Source organism: Grus americana, chromosome Z (assembly GCF_028858705.1).
Source record: "Grus americana isolate bGruAme1 chromosome Z, bGruAme1.mat, whole genome shotgun sequence".
NCBI classification, from domain to species: domain Eukaryota; kingdom Metazoa; phylum Chordata; class Aves; order Gruiformes; family Gruidae; genus Grus; species Grus americana.
The window spans coordinates 56,227,294-56,246,823 of record NC_072891.1 but is presented as its reverse complement, the minus strand read 5'-3'; the positions used below and the strand labels follow the sequence as shown (position 1 = coordinate 56,246,823).

The following is a 19,530-nucleotide window of genomic DNA, read 5'->3' as shown; positions in this document are numbered from 1 at the left end:
AGCCCAAGACAGACCTTTCCTACTCTTTGAATATGTTCCTTTCATGTATTTATTTCCCTTTAAGATAGAATTCTCTTCAGCAGGCACCAACAACTCTGTCCAGTGCTGCACTGCTTGGTGAGGAGGAGTCCTAGGTCATGGATAGGTCTCTCAGGTGCTACACCTCACAGCCTTATTGCAGGTTTCTCCCTTGATATTCCAACTTCCAAGCAGTAAATGCATTAGTATAGTCACAGCTGACAGCACAGTTAGCCACAGAAGTAGGAAGTCAGAGTTTAAGGGAGAGAAAACACAACCACCAATTTTTGGTCTTAAATTTAAATCCAGAATACTGAATCAAAGGAAGTGCAAGTTCACAGCATTTTTAGAAATGTCATGGTTTATTCCAGACATATCCATGTACACGCCCTTTATTCCAAACAAGTACCACACTTATTTATCACACCCTTTCAAATATAACCTTTCTTACCTCCTAATGAACTAGTAGTTGTAGGTATAGTTGCTACTGCTGCTGCCACTGCTGAAGACTGAGAGGCACCAGTGCTTGCTGCTTGAGGGGGTTCAGCCACAGCCTGATTATCTCCAGGTATACCCTAAGGCAACAGTTCACATAATTACCTACAGAATGCTAAAAGATATTTTTTTTACTGCATGTATTATTTAGTTTTCAGAATGGAGGAATAAACATTAATGCTTTCACTGCAAATACAAAGCAAGATGCTGTGATAGGTATGCATTTACAACTGGAAGAGAACACTGTGAAAAGCGTAATTTATTTTTTAACAGGAAAAATAAGTGGTTTGTATAGCGAGGTAGTAAAGCATGCACTGCATCAGTTTAAAATACATTTTATTCCATAAACAAATACTTGCTTGGAATCCTGTTCTAAGTAATTTAATATGAGTGAAAAAGTTAAACTAAATATACTGTTACAATATGTTACAGTGTTATGCAAATAAAGTTACATAACAGCAACAGAACAGTGAGATTATAGATGCCATACAATCTGGCAAGAAATTAAAAGGAGATAGAAAAACATGGCACTCTGGACCTCTTTCCTCAACGCAACAGTGTGACAACTATCATTTACTGTACCTGAAATGTGAAAAGGCCTGTATGTGGTCAAATCGGAGCAGTTACAAAAAACCCAGTTAACTTGCATTTTGTTTATTTTCCATGTGCAAACAACTTTATATAAGAACTAATTGCTCAGGCGGATGAAACTGACAACTCTAAAAAAGAGCAATTATAGTAAATTAGAATGTGGGTTATTCAACCAAGACAGACCTTTCTCCTGCATGGGAATCCTTCAAACTTCCCACCCTACCCATGCTTTCCTCGCTGTCACTGAATTCCTGCACCAAATTTGTCCTTTCCATTCTCCTCCCTGAATCTTAGAAACTTAGGCAGCTTGGCTTGGGAAAGACACCAAGAAAGACTCCTGTATGACGACAAGCCCTGGTGGTACAGGCAAGAGAAGGTGCCCAACAAGAAGCCAAAAGAGGCAGACTCCACAGAACAGTAAACCTCCTGATACACACAGAGTAATAGTGGGGGAAGCTACGTTAAACCCAACCCCAAAGGGGCAAGACTATACAAGATCCTCTACCTCACAACACTCTGTTTCCAGGGCATCAAAAAATTCTGGTTTTCTACAGCCTTCCCGCATATTCAAGTCAGATCAGTCTGAGAAGGCATCAGCACTGGTATAACTGAATATATTTCACCTGTCGCAAATGAAGAAGGCATCCTTCACTTGGGGAACCATAAAACATAAGGAACAGGGTGGTCGGAAATAATCACAGAACTTCAGTGTAACCAGACAATGAAGAGGTTTGCCAAACCTACCATAGAAATCACTGGTAGGTAACGTACATTAAAAATCCTGCTATAACATGTTCTTCACATGATATGTTCATCACTACAGCTGAACAAAATGGACAAATACACAGCTAATATAAAGGCTACAACTAGAAAGGGAGAACTGGACAGTGCTCCAGGCAAAACTTTGCCTTTCCTGTGAGATAAGAAGCACATCAAGGTATAAATCACTTAATCATCAAGTCCACATTTAAGCCACTCAGAGGAATAAATGCAAGTTTTCCTGTCACACACTTCATTAACATTATATGGCTTGGTCAGCTTGCTACACATAGCTCCCTCCACAGAGGGGGAAGAAAATTCCATTCATGACATAATTAAGAGGTAACTCTCTCTTAGTGCTTTACGGAGCACTGATTAAATACTTTTTCCCATCAAATCAGTCATTTCTGAGAATCTACGTATAATGCAGGAACTTGGGTTAATCTTAAGACATTATTGGTTGATTTCACCTACTCACAGGCATATATTGTCACTGCAATCTGTGCCTAGATCAAACAGCATATGCTTGTTTAAACCTTAAGCTTGCTCTTGAATGGAAGCACTATGGAAACTAGTACAACCAAATTTACTTAGAGATGATTTGTCATCTTGAATATCATCTTAACTCTTAAAGAGAAGTTTGAAGTATCACCCTCCACATAATTGAGACTGTGTACAATTGTAATCAGACAAGACTAAGTGAGGTGTATGCACCTTGTTCATACAGCTATCCAACAGAATAAAGCATGGCTATCAGTTCACATGCAATTAATTTTGAATGTAAACATTACTTGGACAGTAGAAAAGCCATTTTTACCTTACGGTGTTTTTAACAATTGTTTGCTGTTTAACATTAGCACCAGAGCAGTTTTTAGCCGACATTGTTCTCCACAGGGTAATAATCACATCAGGTCCAGCCCAAGGAATGTACACATTTAGAACAGCATAATTCCAGTTGGAAGGGACCTACACTGATCATCTAGTCCAACTGCCTGACCACTCCAGGGCTGACCAAAGGTTAAAACATGTTATTAAGGGCATTGCCCAAATGCCTCAAACAGCGACAGGAATGGGGCATTGACCACCTCTCTAGGAAGCCTGTTCAGTGTTTGACTACCCTCACAGTAAAGAAATGTTTCCTAAAAATTTCCAAACTAAGAGGCTGCAACCAATGGTCTGGTTGTTGGAGGAATTAAGGGTTAGGAAATCCTTGGGTCAAAACGAGATCTGAATCCAAATGCCTCCAAAGATGAGTCTGGGGCACAGAAAAAGCTTCTTTTGGAATTGAGACTTCCTTCCATAACCGCAGCTCAAGGACATAGAATTACATCTAGATCCTCAGCTGTGAAAACTGAACAGTTTGTCATCCGAACCAAGACAACAAGAGGAATCTTCAGGGCTCATTTAAGTAACAGTTACACTTTAAGCATAGATACTTGACATTTTCTTTCCAACACTTTACAGATAAGTTTGATGTACTGATTCTTTAAACCAGGACAGCAGCATACACTTACAGCTCTCAACATTCTAATCCTACCTTGCAGATTATATAAAAGATAACACTGATGATGGTTTGGTGTCAGGTAAAGGAGAGGGTCAAAGAACAGTGTCATCAACAGACCAGTCTTAACTAAAGAGAAGCTTTTTTGATGTAGCAGGATGGTAAGGAACGTGTTTAGACCCCAGCAGATCAAGAACAGTTAGAAAGACCATTTGCAGCAACAGGATTCTTCTAGACGGACAATTAAAGTTTGCCAGTGAATATGGTCTGTAACAGCAAGACTGCTCCTTCCCACTCCCCTTTCCAGCAGGAAGAGAAGGAAGAACAACAAAGAAAATATACTCTCAGTAAAGGATAACATGACACAGAAAGGGACCGGTTTATATACCCATTTTAAAGGACCATTTTAAACTTAGGACCTACTGAAGGAGTAGAAATGAATTGCTCAGATCAGTCAGACTTAAACTATTTGGCAGATGTGCCATGTGTTGAACTCTACCATCAGGATGCTCTATTTCTATTCAGGACTTCCTGAACAGAAATAAACTAGAGTAGGGAAATACCAGACTGAGTGTACAAGCACTGCATGCTGTTACCTGACTGGCACATGCACGGCAAGCCCAACACTTACAGGAGGCATTGGATTTATGGTATATGCACCGACTAAATGAATAGTAAATTTTTAAGGCATTAAAAACAAATGTTTGAGATTCCATATGTTTGAGATTCCAGACTTATGGCAGATAGATGGGAGCTACTGCATTCACCTTTTGTTGGCTTAATACTAGATGAGAACTGAACTTTTTACATTCATGTACTCAAAACATTTGTTGTCTGTTTAAAAACTGCACGTTACAATGTCTTGGGATCATGAATGTAAGTAGCAAGCACACCAGTGACTTGTAGTTGTAACTACTAAAGAAAAATTTCATTAACAACAGACAAGTTTTATAACTGGAGGTAAAGATGCCAGTTTTCTTACCAATCTATCAGGAATTCATTCCGCATATATTTTGCAAGGACTGGTTCAAGATATCTGGCTTCAAGATTTTAATAAAGTTCAGATTTGGAACAAAGAAAAACCACATCAGTGAAAAAATGGTATGCTAGAGTGAAAACTAAGGTGCCGGAAATACTGATTAAGCAACAAGCTCCCAGACAGATTCTCTGGTCATTACAATTCACCTGTCAGATTAAGGTATACAATGAGAAGTAATCCAAAAAGCCCCTAAAACAACTCACAAGGTTTCCATTAAAGTGAAGCTACTCTTCTATTTCCTCTCACTCCAGTGAAGTTCATTTCAGCCTTAAAACTATAATTATCAAATGAGAAATCTCCAAACCACTGCTTAAATTAAAATAACAGTTAAACTAAGCACACTTAAAAAAACCCTATCAAACCTTTTTGTTTGGAAAGTAAATTATTAAGAACACTCTGCATTATTAATAAAAACAATGAACTGGAACTTTTAAAAATGTCTTTGTGATGTTATAGATACTAGTACAAAAATACAGCTAATGCTGTCGCTAAGATGTGACACAAAATCATTCCTTGGGCCAGCCACTGGCAGTTATAACTATCACTATAACTGGACATACTTTACATAGATATCCATACAAATCAACAATGAATAAAAGCAAAGAAGTGATAAAGTTAGTTAGGGATGACTTCAGTATTCCCTGTAACACATTGTGACCCTCGATCTGAATCTCAGCCTTTCAGATGCTCTGCTTAGAGATACTGTTCCTCTGTGAACATGTATTACTCTCACTGATTGGATAAATATTCAAAATAACAAGTAAATCAAAGTTAAAATTATTCTTTAGTGAGGACAAAATCAAAAGTGGAAGAATAGAGTGTAGGTAAAAGAAACTGCTCACCATTAAAAGGTATTCCACCGCTCTGTCAGGATTGTTGAAGCTGGCTCTCAGTGCCGCAATTACTTGTTCTCGTTCATAGCCCATTGACATGATCTCAGTCACCATATTCTCATAGGACTGACCTGTCACTAGAAGTAACATGACCACCACTTTAAGGGAAGAAGGCACAAAAAAGTTTCAATGGATAAATTAAATTTCTACCCAAATTTGAGCCGTTCACTGAAGAGTAAATAATGGCTTATATTAAACTTGCCGTGGTTCTGTTGCTTTAACTCCAAATACGTTCTGGTGGTTTCATTATGCATTTGATTGTAATAGTAGAGGGTAGTGAACACAATGCAAACTTCTATTGAAAAAAACAGCACTTGTGAAACTTCTGTACTTGTAATTGAAATAATATTCCCTCTCTGTGCTTTCATCTAAGGTCAAGGGCATCTTCACAGCTTATGTTCAATTCCCGATGAAATCAAGGTAAGTCTCTTGCAGTGTAAGTTTGGAAATTAAACTTTCTAGGCAGAAATCTGCCTGTCAAACTGGTAGACATTGAGGTTTTTCCAAATAAAGACTTTACATTGTGCTATGGTTAGACAGATGACAAATAGGGCTGACCATGTTACAACTGTATATCGCTACATGCTGGTGATGATGATTAAAATAATCAACTTAACACAGATCAACTCAAATCAGGCAGAAGACTTAAAGTTATACCTAGGAAAGCCACTCAAGACCTCAATCAGGGTTCAGGAGAACAAGTTATTTCATTTAATTCATGTATATTTGACTAGACATGCATCACCACCAAACCCCCCCACCTCTTACAGCATAAATGGACAAAAAATGGCCCACTCCTGCAGCCATCAAGGCAAAAGGCTACCTACACTATATATGGAGCAATTTAAAGACAACTGATCACTACGCTAATGGTATCATAGGGAAAAATATTATCTCTTTATCTCCATTTTATTTCCCTTCCTTAAAAGCAGACAGCAGGTTTAAAAATTCAAAAAAATAACTATTCTTTTATAAATTGTAATTAAGCAACATCTTAAAGGTTACCTTCCCATGCAAAATGAGAAAAAAACCCAACCCACACCCAGGCATTAAAATATCACTTCCTTCATTGGATAAAGGTATTCCTGATCTCAGTGGAATACTACTACTTACTCTGTAACACTAGCAAGTTAGTGGCAGGAGGGTTAAGTAATTAATAGTCATCATAAAATCCCAGCAGCTTAAAAGAAGTAGAGGAAACAAATACTGCTAGAGCTACTCTGTTAAGACAAGTAAGTTACAATTAAAAAGAACCAAAGAAAATATCAAGTTTTATTCCCTTAGGGAGAAGGTGTTTAACTCAAGCCAATGTTAATGCAACCACATTGCTTGATTTTTAAAGAACGCTTCTAAATAATCAGTGGATGTATGACTGGGGGCAATATGCTCAAGAATAAATAATAAAACAGCCCCAGCCCAAGGATACTTGTGCATTATCCATAAAGATAAATAATGGATTTACAGCCCTTGACTAATTTGAGTATTTATTGTTCAGACTTCGAAATATTAGTGCCAACTCAAGTTTAAGGAATGGTAAGTTCATATCTTCATATACAAGTACAAGATCAATCATTTTACATCTACCTTCATTTTTTCAAAGATATTAAAAAAAAATCACCTAAGCTTCACTCTAAAGACACATATTTCTGCACATATCTTCAGAGAAGCAAAAAAGCCAAGCCAACAATTGTCCCAACACAGTGATTTTGATAAACTTACTGCTCATGTTTTCTTACACAACACTAGTTTACCCTTACTATTGTTAACAAACTAATCAAGGTAAACAGAAGACAGAACTCCTTTTGATCTAATTATTTACTGTTTAAACATTTCTGCAGTGCTCTTTTGGTTTGAGCTAGGTGGAGATTAGAAAAGTATGACAGATTTGGTACAGGAAAAAAAAAAGATGCAAGAAGGTCAACTTGCTCTGGACAGACAGCTACATAAGCCATAACTAAAAGTCACAGAAGGAAATAGAATTACTGCAAATGTAGGTACATGGACTCCATATACAGTCTACTTACACAAGTCATGCAAAAGCAAGGCCAAGAATAACAATTGAGGAATTGCGCACCAGCAATGTCATGATATAGAGTCAGGCCTATCGCTACATAGTGCTACTGGGAATGTTTGTGAGGTCAATGCTGAACTGATTCTGCTCTTTGCTTTTGCCTTTCAAGCAACATTTCAAGGCTGGATTAACTTTCAAATCCAGTTCATCACACTCCCCACAACAATTCTTGTGCCATGCCCTAAAGAAAGATTAGACTGTTCCAGTGAAAGCTTTGGTTGCACAGGAACTGCATGTAGCACACAAAGCCACACCAGTTTTCAGTCAGCATTATCTAACTGAAAACAAAAGCAATTCAGTAGAAACCAATCCCTGTTTTTAAAGTGAAGTCAATTATCTTCAGACAATGTAATTGAGAAGCCACAGTAAGAACATGGCTAAGATCCTACTTAGGATGGAAAAATATACTTCATGAATTTGTGCAAGCAAATTCCTTTTAAGGTAGTCTCTAAAGAAAAAGAACCAGCGTTCATGCCTACTGCCTTGAAAATTTTTTGGCATATAACCCTTGCAGTATGCTTATCCAGGAAATTACACTCAATGCCTGTTATTTCCAAACTGTTAGGGACACGTGGGTTTACTGTAATGGATACCAATCAAAGAACTTTCATATAAAATGGATAGTGAGGTGATGCTTTCCTGCTACATTGAAAGGAGATTTTTAGATTTACTTTTTTTTCAATACTGAAGATACCTGAATCAAGACCACCAGCTTAAACAAACCTGATGGTCAGTACTGTTAACATGAGTATTTGTGATGACAAATCTTGTCCACTAAAGTATAATGGTTAATGAAGCCTGCAACATCTCTGGTAGCAGCAGTCACTTTAAAAATGTAACTGAACTTGACCGGTTGTCTCCTACAGTATCTATCAATTATTTCAGCTCATACATTTCTTCAGCCTAAAACCGTATGTCATAACATAAGACCTAAGCTGCAGTTACACAGACTAAACCTGGGACTACCACCAATACAGGTAAAACGTTACTACTGCGCTAAATCACCTTGGGCTGCTTAATCACAAGGTCTGCCTCCAATACATCCACACACCCCTACATAACAATGTAAGTGAAATCCCCTCCAAAAAATTTAAGTAGGAGTAAGGACTTGTGGGTTTGCCATAGTCATTTCTTATACTAATCAGCATAAATGAGGGGCAGAACTTTCTGCTGGTTTTACCCTGTTTATTCCACTGAGAAACAAAGATGTTTGAACTGTCAAAAGAAAAATTAATTAACTGTGAGTATATGGAGGCATTCACTCCTCAACCCAGATGACAGCAGATTTGGTGAACTCATGTAATCTAAATGTGTTAAAAGACAGTACTGTCAAAGCTGGAACAAGTGAATAATAAAGGCTGCCATTTTATCAGACCTGCACACTGGGAAGCAAAGGTGAAAAGAAAAGTGTACACATATTTATGTCCAGTCTTCTAGCCAAGCCACTTCAAACTGCATAGTTGGAAGAGAAATTAAGGCAAATGGGGGAAAAAACAGGAATGACGAGGATCTTCTTTTTACACAATAAAAATATATGAAGTGAAATATTCTTCAGTAAAGATGCTCTTGATGCTGGTTCTCAGATACCTTCAGGTCTTAGAGAAGAGTACTTTGATTATAACTTTAACAATGACAGATACAGAAGAGAATGTCAACATCTGCCAATCCGTCATTTGTTTCTGCTGCACCAAAATAATGTCTACATTAAAAAAACACTCCACTTACCAAGTGCACTTATAGCATCCTCAAAAAGATTTGATCGAGATGTATCACCTGTTGTACTGTAAGATGAAGACAAGTGCAATGGTAATTACAAAACTTTGGAAAACTTCCTGTTTTTAAAAAAAAAAGCAGCAGCAGCTGTAACTCTTATAGCCCCTTTTGTTTCTAAAAAACCAACAAAGCTTTCCAAAGAAGTCTCTCTTGGTCTTATAGCGAGACCAGATTTTATAAACTTACAAGGCTACCATTTTTAACGCTTAAAGGCCAACCTTCCCCCCTACCCCCCCAATAGTTTGGCTCTTGCCCGTCTGCTCAGGGATTAGCCATGTGCTTGCTTGAATGCTTTAAAGGGTGGGAAAACAAGGTGGAGTTTCAAAAGCACACAGCAGTCTCACTAACTGCTTCCCCATAGTCACTGGTTTGACCTCAGTAAGGACCCAAGGAGGTCAGTGACAAACACTTGTTAAAACCTCAGCATCCTACTTTCCTAGGAATGTAAACTGCTAACATTTGCAACCTTCATCTCAAATTATCACAGCTGTTAAATGATAGGATTAAAGGCTCATCTCCATGAACACCAAGGAACACAGAGGCACAACACCAGGCAGAAGAGCACCAGTTAACTCAGTCAGAGCCAAGGGTGCCCCTTTCCTGGCTTCTCCCAGGGCTGCAACTTAAAGCATCAGCCCCTTGGTCTTGGGGTGACACCCCTGATGGGTCAACAGGAGAGGCTCTCCAGGTGTCCTTATAGATAAAGGGTATTACTGACTACAGGATGGTGTGACTCACCATGGAGTGCAGGAAAAAGCATTTGGGGATTGTGCAAGACTTATTATGGGGTATCTATGGGAAGAACCAAAGGCAGGGAAAGGGAAACATCACGGCACCCTGCAGATTAAAAGGAAGGGCATAGAGAGCGAAAAAAGGAGAAAAAAGGCCAGTCACATGTAAGCAGCATTTGCCTGGCCATGCCCTGCACCTGATCACCAGTCCATCCTGCCTTCTGATTAAATTCCATTTCTAACTATTTGTCATGCCGGGAGGGTGTCTCTATTCTACATGTGTGTGTGCGCATGGAAGTGCCCACAACTCAACAGGGAACTATGAGTCACAGGGATCCAAACATTTGTGGAGCCAGCAACTGCAGAGACCAGACACTTAGCAAGTCTCAGTGCCAGCAACTGGAGAAGGGGCCACAAGGGTCCAGGTGCCTGGGGTGTCACATGGATGGGCCAACTGAAGAGACTAGAGAGCACACATATCCTGTGTGGATGCATGCACTGGTGTGTGTGTAGTGAGTAGGGTAAGTGGCTTGAGAGCCAGGTATTGAATGGCTGCAAGTCAGAGCCAGCTGCTGGAGAGACTGGAGGGTCCGAGAAAGGAGCTGCTGGTAAGATAGTAACGCCTGGGGGTCAGCTACTAGTAAGGTCATAGGTCTCAACCAGCTAGTGGAGAGACGTGCTCATGTGTCCATGAACAAGGCAACAGGAGACCAAGGGATCTAGGGACTAGCTACCATGTTCAGTGCACGTCTACAGCGAGTTCCTGGATGGATCCTGTGTGCATGTGCGCACGCGCACCCGTGCATATGTGCGCAATGGGAATCCGAGCATCAGCAACTGGAGCAGGGTTGCAGGGCTCAGACAGTCATGTGCACAAAAACTTGGGAGACTGGGAGATCTAGGGGCCAGCTACTGGAATAGATCGTCTAAGGCCAGCTACTGGAGAAATTCATATTGTTCATTTGTATGTTTGTACATATGTATTTTGCATTAGTGGACTTTGCCCTGAAGGGGGCAAAAGGGAATAGGATGCGACTGCTGGTGCTGTGTGGTTACTTGAGTGCTGTTTTTTTCTGCCTGTGTTGACCTTTGTGGCCAGCCATACATATAGGTATATACGTATTGTGTATGTACTGGGAATACATGTTCAATCTTGATACTTGATAGACCTGGGGACATGGAACTGCTGCAGCCTCGCACCTGTCAGGATACCAGAGTCGGCAACTCCTATCACCAACCGAAAGATCATCAGATAAATCTGAATCAGTTTTCAGAAGATGCCATTAAAAATCTGACAAGGCATTTACAGAGATGCATTTTTTATGCAAGAAAACATTTGTTCCTACAAGAATGCCTCACTAGTATCTATCACTAGTAAGATTTACAACTGAAAAAGATCAAAGGCAAAACAGGACACCAGCTTGCCTGGCTGTGGCTCAATAAATCTTCACCAGCGTTAGTAATTTAACTTCTAAAGCAAATCAGAAACAAGCAGTACTCACCGAAATCAAGGCAGATGATAACTACAATGTATTTGTGAAATTATTCTCTTGCTGTTAAGTACGTACATTGAGGCTCCCTTACTGCAGTTTTACAACACTAAAATCTGGAAAACCTGGAAAGCACTGTTTCAGTATCAAAGATTTAACCTAATCTTTGAACCTCCTGACAACTGAGCAGCAAAAACCCCCACCCATTAACATAAAAAAATTGTAAGTTACTCAACTGATAAATGAAGCTTAATTTATATTCCATTAAAAAGATGTCCATTTCTCAGAATTGCAAAATTAAATCATCAGTTAGGGTATTTAGTGCAAGAAATTTGTGATGACATTTTCAAGATACTAGGCAATTGCCAGTTTTGTTTCCTTATCATCAAATCAATATTTGATGGTGCTTAAATACAACCCCTTCAAAAATTAATATCTTGTGCTCCAGTATTCACATAAATAGCACACAAATTGAAAACCACTGTATGAAAAATGAAGGCTTCGTGGTATGCAGCACTTAAAGGGCCATTAAATTACAGTTAACATTTTTATCCCATGCAATACTTCAGCAACTTAAAGTGAGCAAAAAAAGGCCACAGTATACAATGGGGATGAAACCTCTAACTTCCATTTGATTTTCTTAAATGTAGAGAATTGAGGCTAAAAGCTCTCTCAACTCCCAGAACTACTTACAGATGGGCCAAGGAGCATTCAATGGGCCAAGACAAATGAGCATGATTAAAAGAAATACTATAACCTACACTTTGGAAGAAAAAGCTCTTTTCAGAAATTAAGAGACTCTTACAGCAATAAAGAACTCATGGTTTAAATCTAACCACCATGTTTCAAAACACAATCAGAGGTCTCTGAACAGGACATGACACATAGTTCCGAAGTCTTTAAGAGCTTTATGAACAGCAGATCGCCAGGCAGGTGAATATCCTCACTTCTTTCACTTTGTGAAAAGAAACCTGTGCCACATTAACTCTGAAATGCCTAATTGGAGCACAAGTCCTGTGTCATTTAACTCTCGACTCTATAGCTTTAGTCCCAATACCACACTTGCCATAGAAGGTGTAAGCAGGGTGGGGCACTTCTTATCATCAGTAATGTTATGCTTGAGCCAGAGACTGAAATTACAGTTAAGAAAGACATGATATTATGTAGAACAGAGAAAATGATTGGACTAACACTGTAACAGAAAATTCAACTTAAAATCAAAACTAGAAGCAACAGCAATGGACAGGGAAGCCATTTTTGGAGGCTCCTTCATACCTGTCAGTTGATGATAGGTTGACAGCAGCTGGTACCTCAGGTGGTTTTTCTGCTAGCTTCTCTTCTTTAGGAGCACTCACAGGTGCAGATTCATAAGTAACTGCATCTGGTGCTGACGGTGAAGGGGTAGGAGCTGGCAGAGGGGTAGCAGCAGGGATTGGTGCAGTGACTGGTGTGGGAGCTGCAGGAGCTGCAGTTGTAGAGCTAATAGTGGTAGTGGCATTTGACTGCTGAGATGTTCCAGCTGCTGCTTTGGGCTATAGGAGGACAACAGAATTCAGACACAGCACAAAGCTCCTATACTCACTGATTAAGTTAAGTTCTTGATTAATTTCTGTTTCACATTGCTGCCTCAGTATCAGGCATAACATTAAAACACTGTAAGACATTAAATCTATAATGCCTTTTATTGAGTTTAAACAGGCACCTGAGAGTACTGAAGTACTTAGACACCTAAGCAGTCACACTATCAGAGTATGAAATGAAATGCAAAAATAAGATATAATATTTATAGACCACAATGCTCTAAATGTGAAAACAATCTTGTGCTTTACAAAAGCATACTTTTCAGAAGAAACTAAAACATTTGTCAAAAGACATCTGAGAAGTGTAACAAGCATAAGGTTTTCTCGCCACTCAAATTTGGAAAAAAGTGATAAAGACAGAAATTACAATTCATTATGAATGCTATTTGCTGGCAAATGAGATGCTGAAAAATTTAAACTTGATTTACAAGTTTTACTTATGCACTCTTTACATTCAAAGCACTACATAAATAACACTTCGCATACTTTAATTCTGTAGTGAGCACCAAAAATCCAGCAGACTCAAGGACTACCAACTCTACAGCAAGAAATTTAGAGTGGGTAATACTTGCATACCGGAAACATGAATTTTGCTTGGATGCAGTATTAATCCCATTATATAGAAATAACACTTTTTAGAATGCATGTGACTTCTAAGGTTCGGAATCACGTTTTTGAAAGCTGTATCAATGTAGTCCCTTACTGACAAATATCCTTAAGGACTGACAAGGCTGACCCTCATCTCTGGCTTGCCGAGAAAAATAGTTGAATTTTAACAGAACACAACTACTTATTCAAGGTGCATCACTTTCAGACAATGTTTGCTTAAACTAGGAAAAAATGTTATTTCCTCCTTTTGACTGAAAAGAGAGGTTGAGAATGAATAGTTTCCAACATGATGGACACAATAAAGAACATTTTAAGAAGCATTCAAAGAAAAACACTGAAACACGTCTGAGCATCAAAGTTAGTGGTTGTGCTTACATGACAGGGTATGTCTTATCCAGAAAAGAACTGAGGAAAGGTAACTAAGCTTCAAGACTTAGCAAAAAGACCATAACACTGAAAAACTGCCCAACTTGGAAACACAGGTCCCTTAATATAAAAAGGTATTGCATTTAGCAGTTCTTCATGGACATCTATGTTTCTTCTCACATAAACAAAATGAAAGCTGAACGCTGAAATCCTATCTGCACCTGTTTTCTTGTACTGATAAATGCCTCTTCTCCAAGCAAACCACAGACTAGAACACTTGTTTGTTCAGGAAGACAGCAATAACAGTTATGTTCAAACAGAGAATCTAATGAACCAATACAAGATACAAGTGAAAGGCAACTGAATATAGGTTTTCTTTGTCAGAAGGAGGACCTCTAACTCCAAAATTAACGTTGTATCTCAAGACAGAGATGAAGCCAGTTTTATTCAGATCCCAGGGGTCTGGAATGCCTAGAAAATCTGTGGCTTGATTCCCAGAAACAATCTGGCAATTGTTTAACAGGAGAAATACTTCAAATACATGTGTCAGTCATTCGCTTTAATTTGCCATTCCAGTCATTCAAAACTCACAGGTTTGTTTATTGGCATACGTCCCCTCTCTCTACTGGTTTAAGCTGTTGAGCTTGACAAAAGAAACAGCCAAGAGCTTTGAAAAGCAACATGGCAAGACTGGAAGAGTTCTGTACAGAGGATTTAGTAACAAACTATCTAGGTTCCCTTCTTCCTTTTAATAGTATCACTGGAAAAATAATGCAGAGAGGCAAGAAAGAAGAAACAGTAAAATCAGCCACTGACAATTTTTGTCTTTGATGTAAATGCACAGAACAGCAACAACAATCAGCACAGACAAACTAGGACTGTGAAGCAGTATTTTGTATCTGTTCAAACAAGCATTTATTTTTACTATTGACCAAAACTTTCACATGATCAAATTCCACTGGTTTTACAGGTAGGCATACACTGTCACTCATCACAATGAAAAAAAGAATGAAATAAATGGAATTTCCTTTTCAAAAATAAGGACTACTCACTTTTGTCACCATAACCACCACAAAGTTCTTTTCATCTATTTTGTATTCTTTAAGAGCAGTATCATCATTAAGGATTTTACCTGGCAAATTAAACAAATTAAGATGTTATTTAACAGATCATTAGATGATCCCGGGATTCTCTCATATAAACACAGTTCCAAAAAACTCCCAAACCCATAAAAACATATTTTATGCAGATTTATAAACACGAATAACCCTACAAAAAGTGTTTTGGATATTAAGCTTTGGCAGTAGAGCTACAAGTAATTTTCTTCCTATAATGTCCACAATACTAGCTAGCTTGAAGGCTTTTGCTCTAAGTGTTGAAAATGCTTCAAATCATTTAAAACAGAAACGTTAAATCTAGAGAAAGATTTATTGGACTTCTAACTCAGAGGAAAGGCTTTATCATACAATAATCTTAACTGAATAACTTATGCCTGCTTACACATTCTAGACACAGAAGAAAATTCCTTCCTGCTTATCTTCTGTTTGCCCTTTAGATGTCGTAAACTATAGCTCCCTGCCACAGACTAGGCTTATCTGCATTAGATAAGTTTGTGACTTTGCAACTTTAACAATGCTCTTAAAAGAAGGCAAAAGGATTAGAAAAAGCTAGGACCATTCCATAACCTGCTACCTTGACAGAAGGATGAAAAAAAATGATCAGATAAAATCAGAAAGATTTGTTTGTTGTACTCCTACTTTTTATGTTTCATAAGCAGAGATGGTACTGTGGGAAAGTAGATTTGCCTCACATCTACAAGAAGAACTCAGAAATGCTTTAAACCACATAAGACTTTTTTTTTTTTTTAGGATAAGCTGATTTAGAGGCAGTACCATAAATCAGAAAATCAAGTCCATATTTCAGTGAGTTTTATAGTATCTACTTCTACTACAGAATTTTCAGGAAATATTTTACTATTTTAATTGGTTTGGTTTTTGGAAGATGTGTCAAGGACCGCTTCCCTATTTCAGGAGGAAAATACACATTTTTATAACCATCCTCAGTGCTAGTGGAATACACCACTTAACTGTAACTAGGAGGACACATCCTTACCCTTCTGACTGCAAGGAAATCAATCAATTCATATGCATTATGGCACTTGGAACGCAAATGAGGTGACACTGTCCTACTCTCTACTGGTTCCACCAGTCTTGCAGGTCAAATGCTCAAGAACGTATTATATGTAGTGCAGTAGTAGTAATACTACTGATGGTGCAGAATCTGACTCAGAATCTACACAAGTTTACTTAAAATTTTCTGGTTTATAGGCACTTTGGAGAAGGAGTATGCATAACGTATATATGCAGACATCCTGTCTTCTTACGATACACCACTCTCAGGGGTTCTAGACTTTCCACTAATACGGATAACAACTCAACAGATCTACCTCACTGCTGATTAGCATAACCTTTCTTTAAAAAAATTTGCAAGCATTTTTAGTAATAAATCACATGCTTTTAATCAGGTTCAGTTGGGCTATCACTCTGCTTTACCAAACCATGAAAATTCTAAAGCTCATTAGAATAAAATTAAAAATGTCATTGATACATCCTTGTTGTACTCTTGTCCAAGAAAAAAATACCATCAATCTTTGGATGGTCTTTTATTCTAAATCTTATTTCCTACTGCTTGTGAGGATTACAGAATGCCGGAGATAAATCCTGGCTTCCGAAAACATTCAAGTCATATCATATGACAACAACCCTTGATTTTTTTAATCACAGAAACATAACATCAAGTGCATCATGCAATTATACATATTGCATAAGGCCTGCCTTGTTCATATTTCTTTACTATATATGCAATTTTTACCTTCATGTTCTTCATGTGCATTCCCTTCACTGAAGTACTCTCAAGAGGAGAGTCCACTGGTGGTCATCACTCTCTCATAGAAGGAGCTCAGCCATGGCACCCACCAGGCAGAAAGCCCTAAGCTCTGTGCTCGCCAGAAGACATGTGGCAACACAGACAGAGCTGCCACAGAAGCATGCAGCCACCCGGCTCTCAGGCTGCAGGGAGTGCCTGAACTTGGCACTGGCAAGGGAAGGCAGTAGTGAGATTGGCTGCCTGAGGTGTGACCAGGTGGACGATCTGCTCAGCCTGGTGGCAGAATTATGTGAAGAAGTGGAGAGGTTAAGGAGCATCAGAGAGGCTGAGAGAGAGATAGACTGGTGGAGCCAAGCTCTACCCTCCCTGAGGCAGAAACAGGGACAGCTAACAGATCAAAGCTAACGTGAAGGGGACCCTGTATCCTCCCCTTGCCAGGCAGAAGGCAGCAGCCTCAAAGAGGGGAGTGAATGGAAACAAGTCCACGCTCGGCGTGGCAGGCAAACCTTCTCCTCCTCCTCGCCCACCTCGCCTTCCTATGTACCCCTGTGCAACAGGTACGAGGCTCTGGCTGTGGAAGGCCACTCAAGCGAGGATACGGATGACAGTCAAGCTACACCAGAGGTAGCACATAGGCCCAAAAGGCCCATGCCTCGGGTCGTGACCACCCCAACAACGAAGAAAAGGAGAGTTATGGTTGTAGGGGACTCCCTTCTGAAGGGTACAGAGGGCCCGATATGCAGGGCAGACCCTCCTCTCAGAGAACTCTGCTGCCTCCCCGGGGCCTGTGTTAAGGACATCACTAGGAAACTCCCCAGCCTGGTACGGACCTCTGACTATTACCCACTGCTGCTCCTCCATGTGGGTGGGGATGAAGCAGCGACATGTACCACAAAAGCGATCAAAAGGGACTTCAGGCTCTTGGGACAGTCACTGAAGGATTCGGGGGCGCAGGTAATATTCTCCTCCCTCCTTCCAGTTAAGGGCAGCAATGTTGGGTGGAACAGGCAGACGCAGTCCATAAACGCATGGCTCCGTGGCTGGTGTCAACATCACAACTTTGGGTTCTTTGACAACGGGACAGCCTACACGGCACCAGGCCTGATGAACCCTGATGGGATTCATCTCTCTCAAAGGGGGAAGAGGATCTTTGCCCAGGAACTAGCGGGGCTCATCGACAGAGCTTTAAACTAGGCTCGAAGGGGGAGGGGGATAACATCAGGCTTGCCAGCAACATGTTGTGGGATGATGTGCCCAGGTTGGAGGGACGGGGTGCTGGTGAGGGCCCTCACCCTACTGCTCAGAGACGTGCTGGACCCACTACAGCACACTCAAAGCCTAGAGGAAACGAGCCGAGGCCTCCAAATGCAACAGGAACCAACAGGGTAACACTGGGAAGATGCATCAAAAGAACTCCAGCCACCCTAGCCAATAAGTCAGCCTCAACGGGAGCACAACTGAAATGCCTCTACGTGAACGCATGGAGCATGGGGAATAAACAAGAGGAGCTGGAGACGTGTGTGTGCCTGCAAGGCTATGACCTTATTGGCATCACAGGGACATGGTGGGACAGCTCCTATGACTGGAGTGTTGGGATGGAAGGGTACAGGCTCTTTAGGAAGGACAGGCAGGGCAGGCGAGGAGGGGGCATCACCCTCTACGTCAATGACCAGCTGGAGTGCATGGAGCTCCACCTGGGGATGGATGAGGAGCTGACCAAGAGCCTATGGGTCAGGATAAAAGGGAGCGCTGGGGCAGGGGACATCATAGCGGGGATCTGCTACAGGCCACCTGACCAGGGGGACTGGGCAGTTGAAGCCCTCTATAGGCAAATAGGAGCAGCCTCACACTCACACGCCCTGGTCCTTATGGGGGACTTCAACCACCCCGACATCTGCTGGAGAGACAATGCGGCTGAGCGTAAGCAATCCAGGAAGTTCCTGGAATGTGTTGGTGACAACTTTCTCCTCCAAGTGATAGAGGAGCCCACGAGGAGAGGTGCCATGCTGGACTTTATTCTCACCAATAAGGAGGGCCTGGTAGGGGATGTCAAGCTCGAGGGCAGCCTTGGCTGCAGTGACCACAAAATGGTGGAATGCAGGATCCTCAGGGCAGCGAGGAGGGCATGCAGCAGGCTCACTACCCTGGACTTCACGAGAGCAGACTTTGGCCTCTTCAGGGATCTGCTTGGTAGAATACCATGGCACAAAGCCCTGGAAGGAAGAGGGGCCCAAGACAGCTGGCTAATATTCAAGCATCACCTCCTCCACGCTCAGGAGCGATGCATCCCAACAAAGAGGAAGTCAAGCAAAACCACCAAGAGGCCCCCGTGGATGAACAAGGAGCTCCTGGGCATAGTCAAACAAAAAAAGGAAGCCTACAGAGGGTCGAAGCAAGGGCCTGGGAAGAATACAGAGAAACTGTCCAAGCAGCCAGGGAGCAGGTTAGGAAAGCCACAGCCCTGATAGAAATTAGTCTGGCCAGGGATGTCAAGGACAACAAGAAAAGCTTCTATAGGTATGTCAGTGAGAAAAGGAAGACGAGGGAAAATGTTGGTCCCCTCCGGAACGAAACGGGTGACCTGGTTACCCAGGATATGGAGAAGGCTGAGGTACTCAACGACTTCTTTGCCTCAGTCTTCACTGGCAAATGCTTGAGCCACACTGTCCAGGTTGCAGAAGGCAGGGACTGGGAGAATGCAGAACTGCCCACTGTAGGAGAAGATCGG

At 40.7% G+C, this 19,530-nt stretch overlaps 1 protein-coding gene across 2 annotated transcripts in view; it reads right to left on the bottom strand.

Moving 5' to 3' along the window:
- RAD23B (RAD23 homolog B, nucleotide excision repair protein) overlaps positions 1-19,530 on the bottom strand; it is a 46,144-nt gene that overhangs the window by 4,861 nt on the left and 21,753 nt on the right. Inside the window, exons 3-7 of one of the 2 annotated variants that reach the window (XM_054809271.1) lie at positions 14,969-15,048; positions 12,637-12,893; positions 9,093-9,148; positions 5,246-5,373; positions 470-593 (exon numbers count right to left, since the gene is read on the bottom strand). In XM_054809271.1, the coding sequence (XP_054665246.1) occupies positions 470-593; positions 5,246-5,373; positions 9,093-9,148; positions 12,637-12,893; positions 14,969-15,048 (645 nt within the window). Of the gene's footprint in view, positions 1-469; positions 594-5,245; positions 5,395-9,092; positions 9,149-12,636; positions 12,894-14,968; positions 15,049-19,530 lie in introns of both variants that reach the window. The other variant, XM_054809270.1, reaches the window with a different exon arrangement.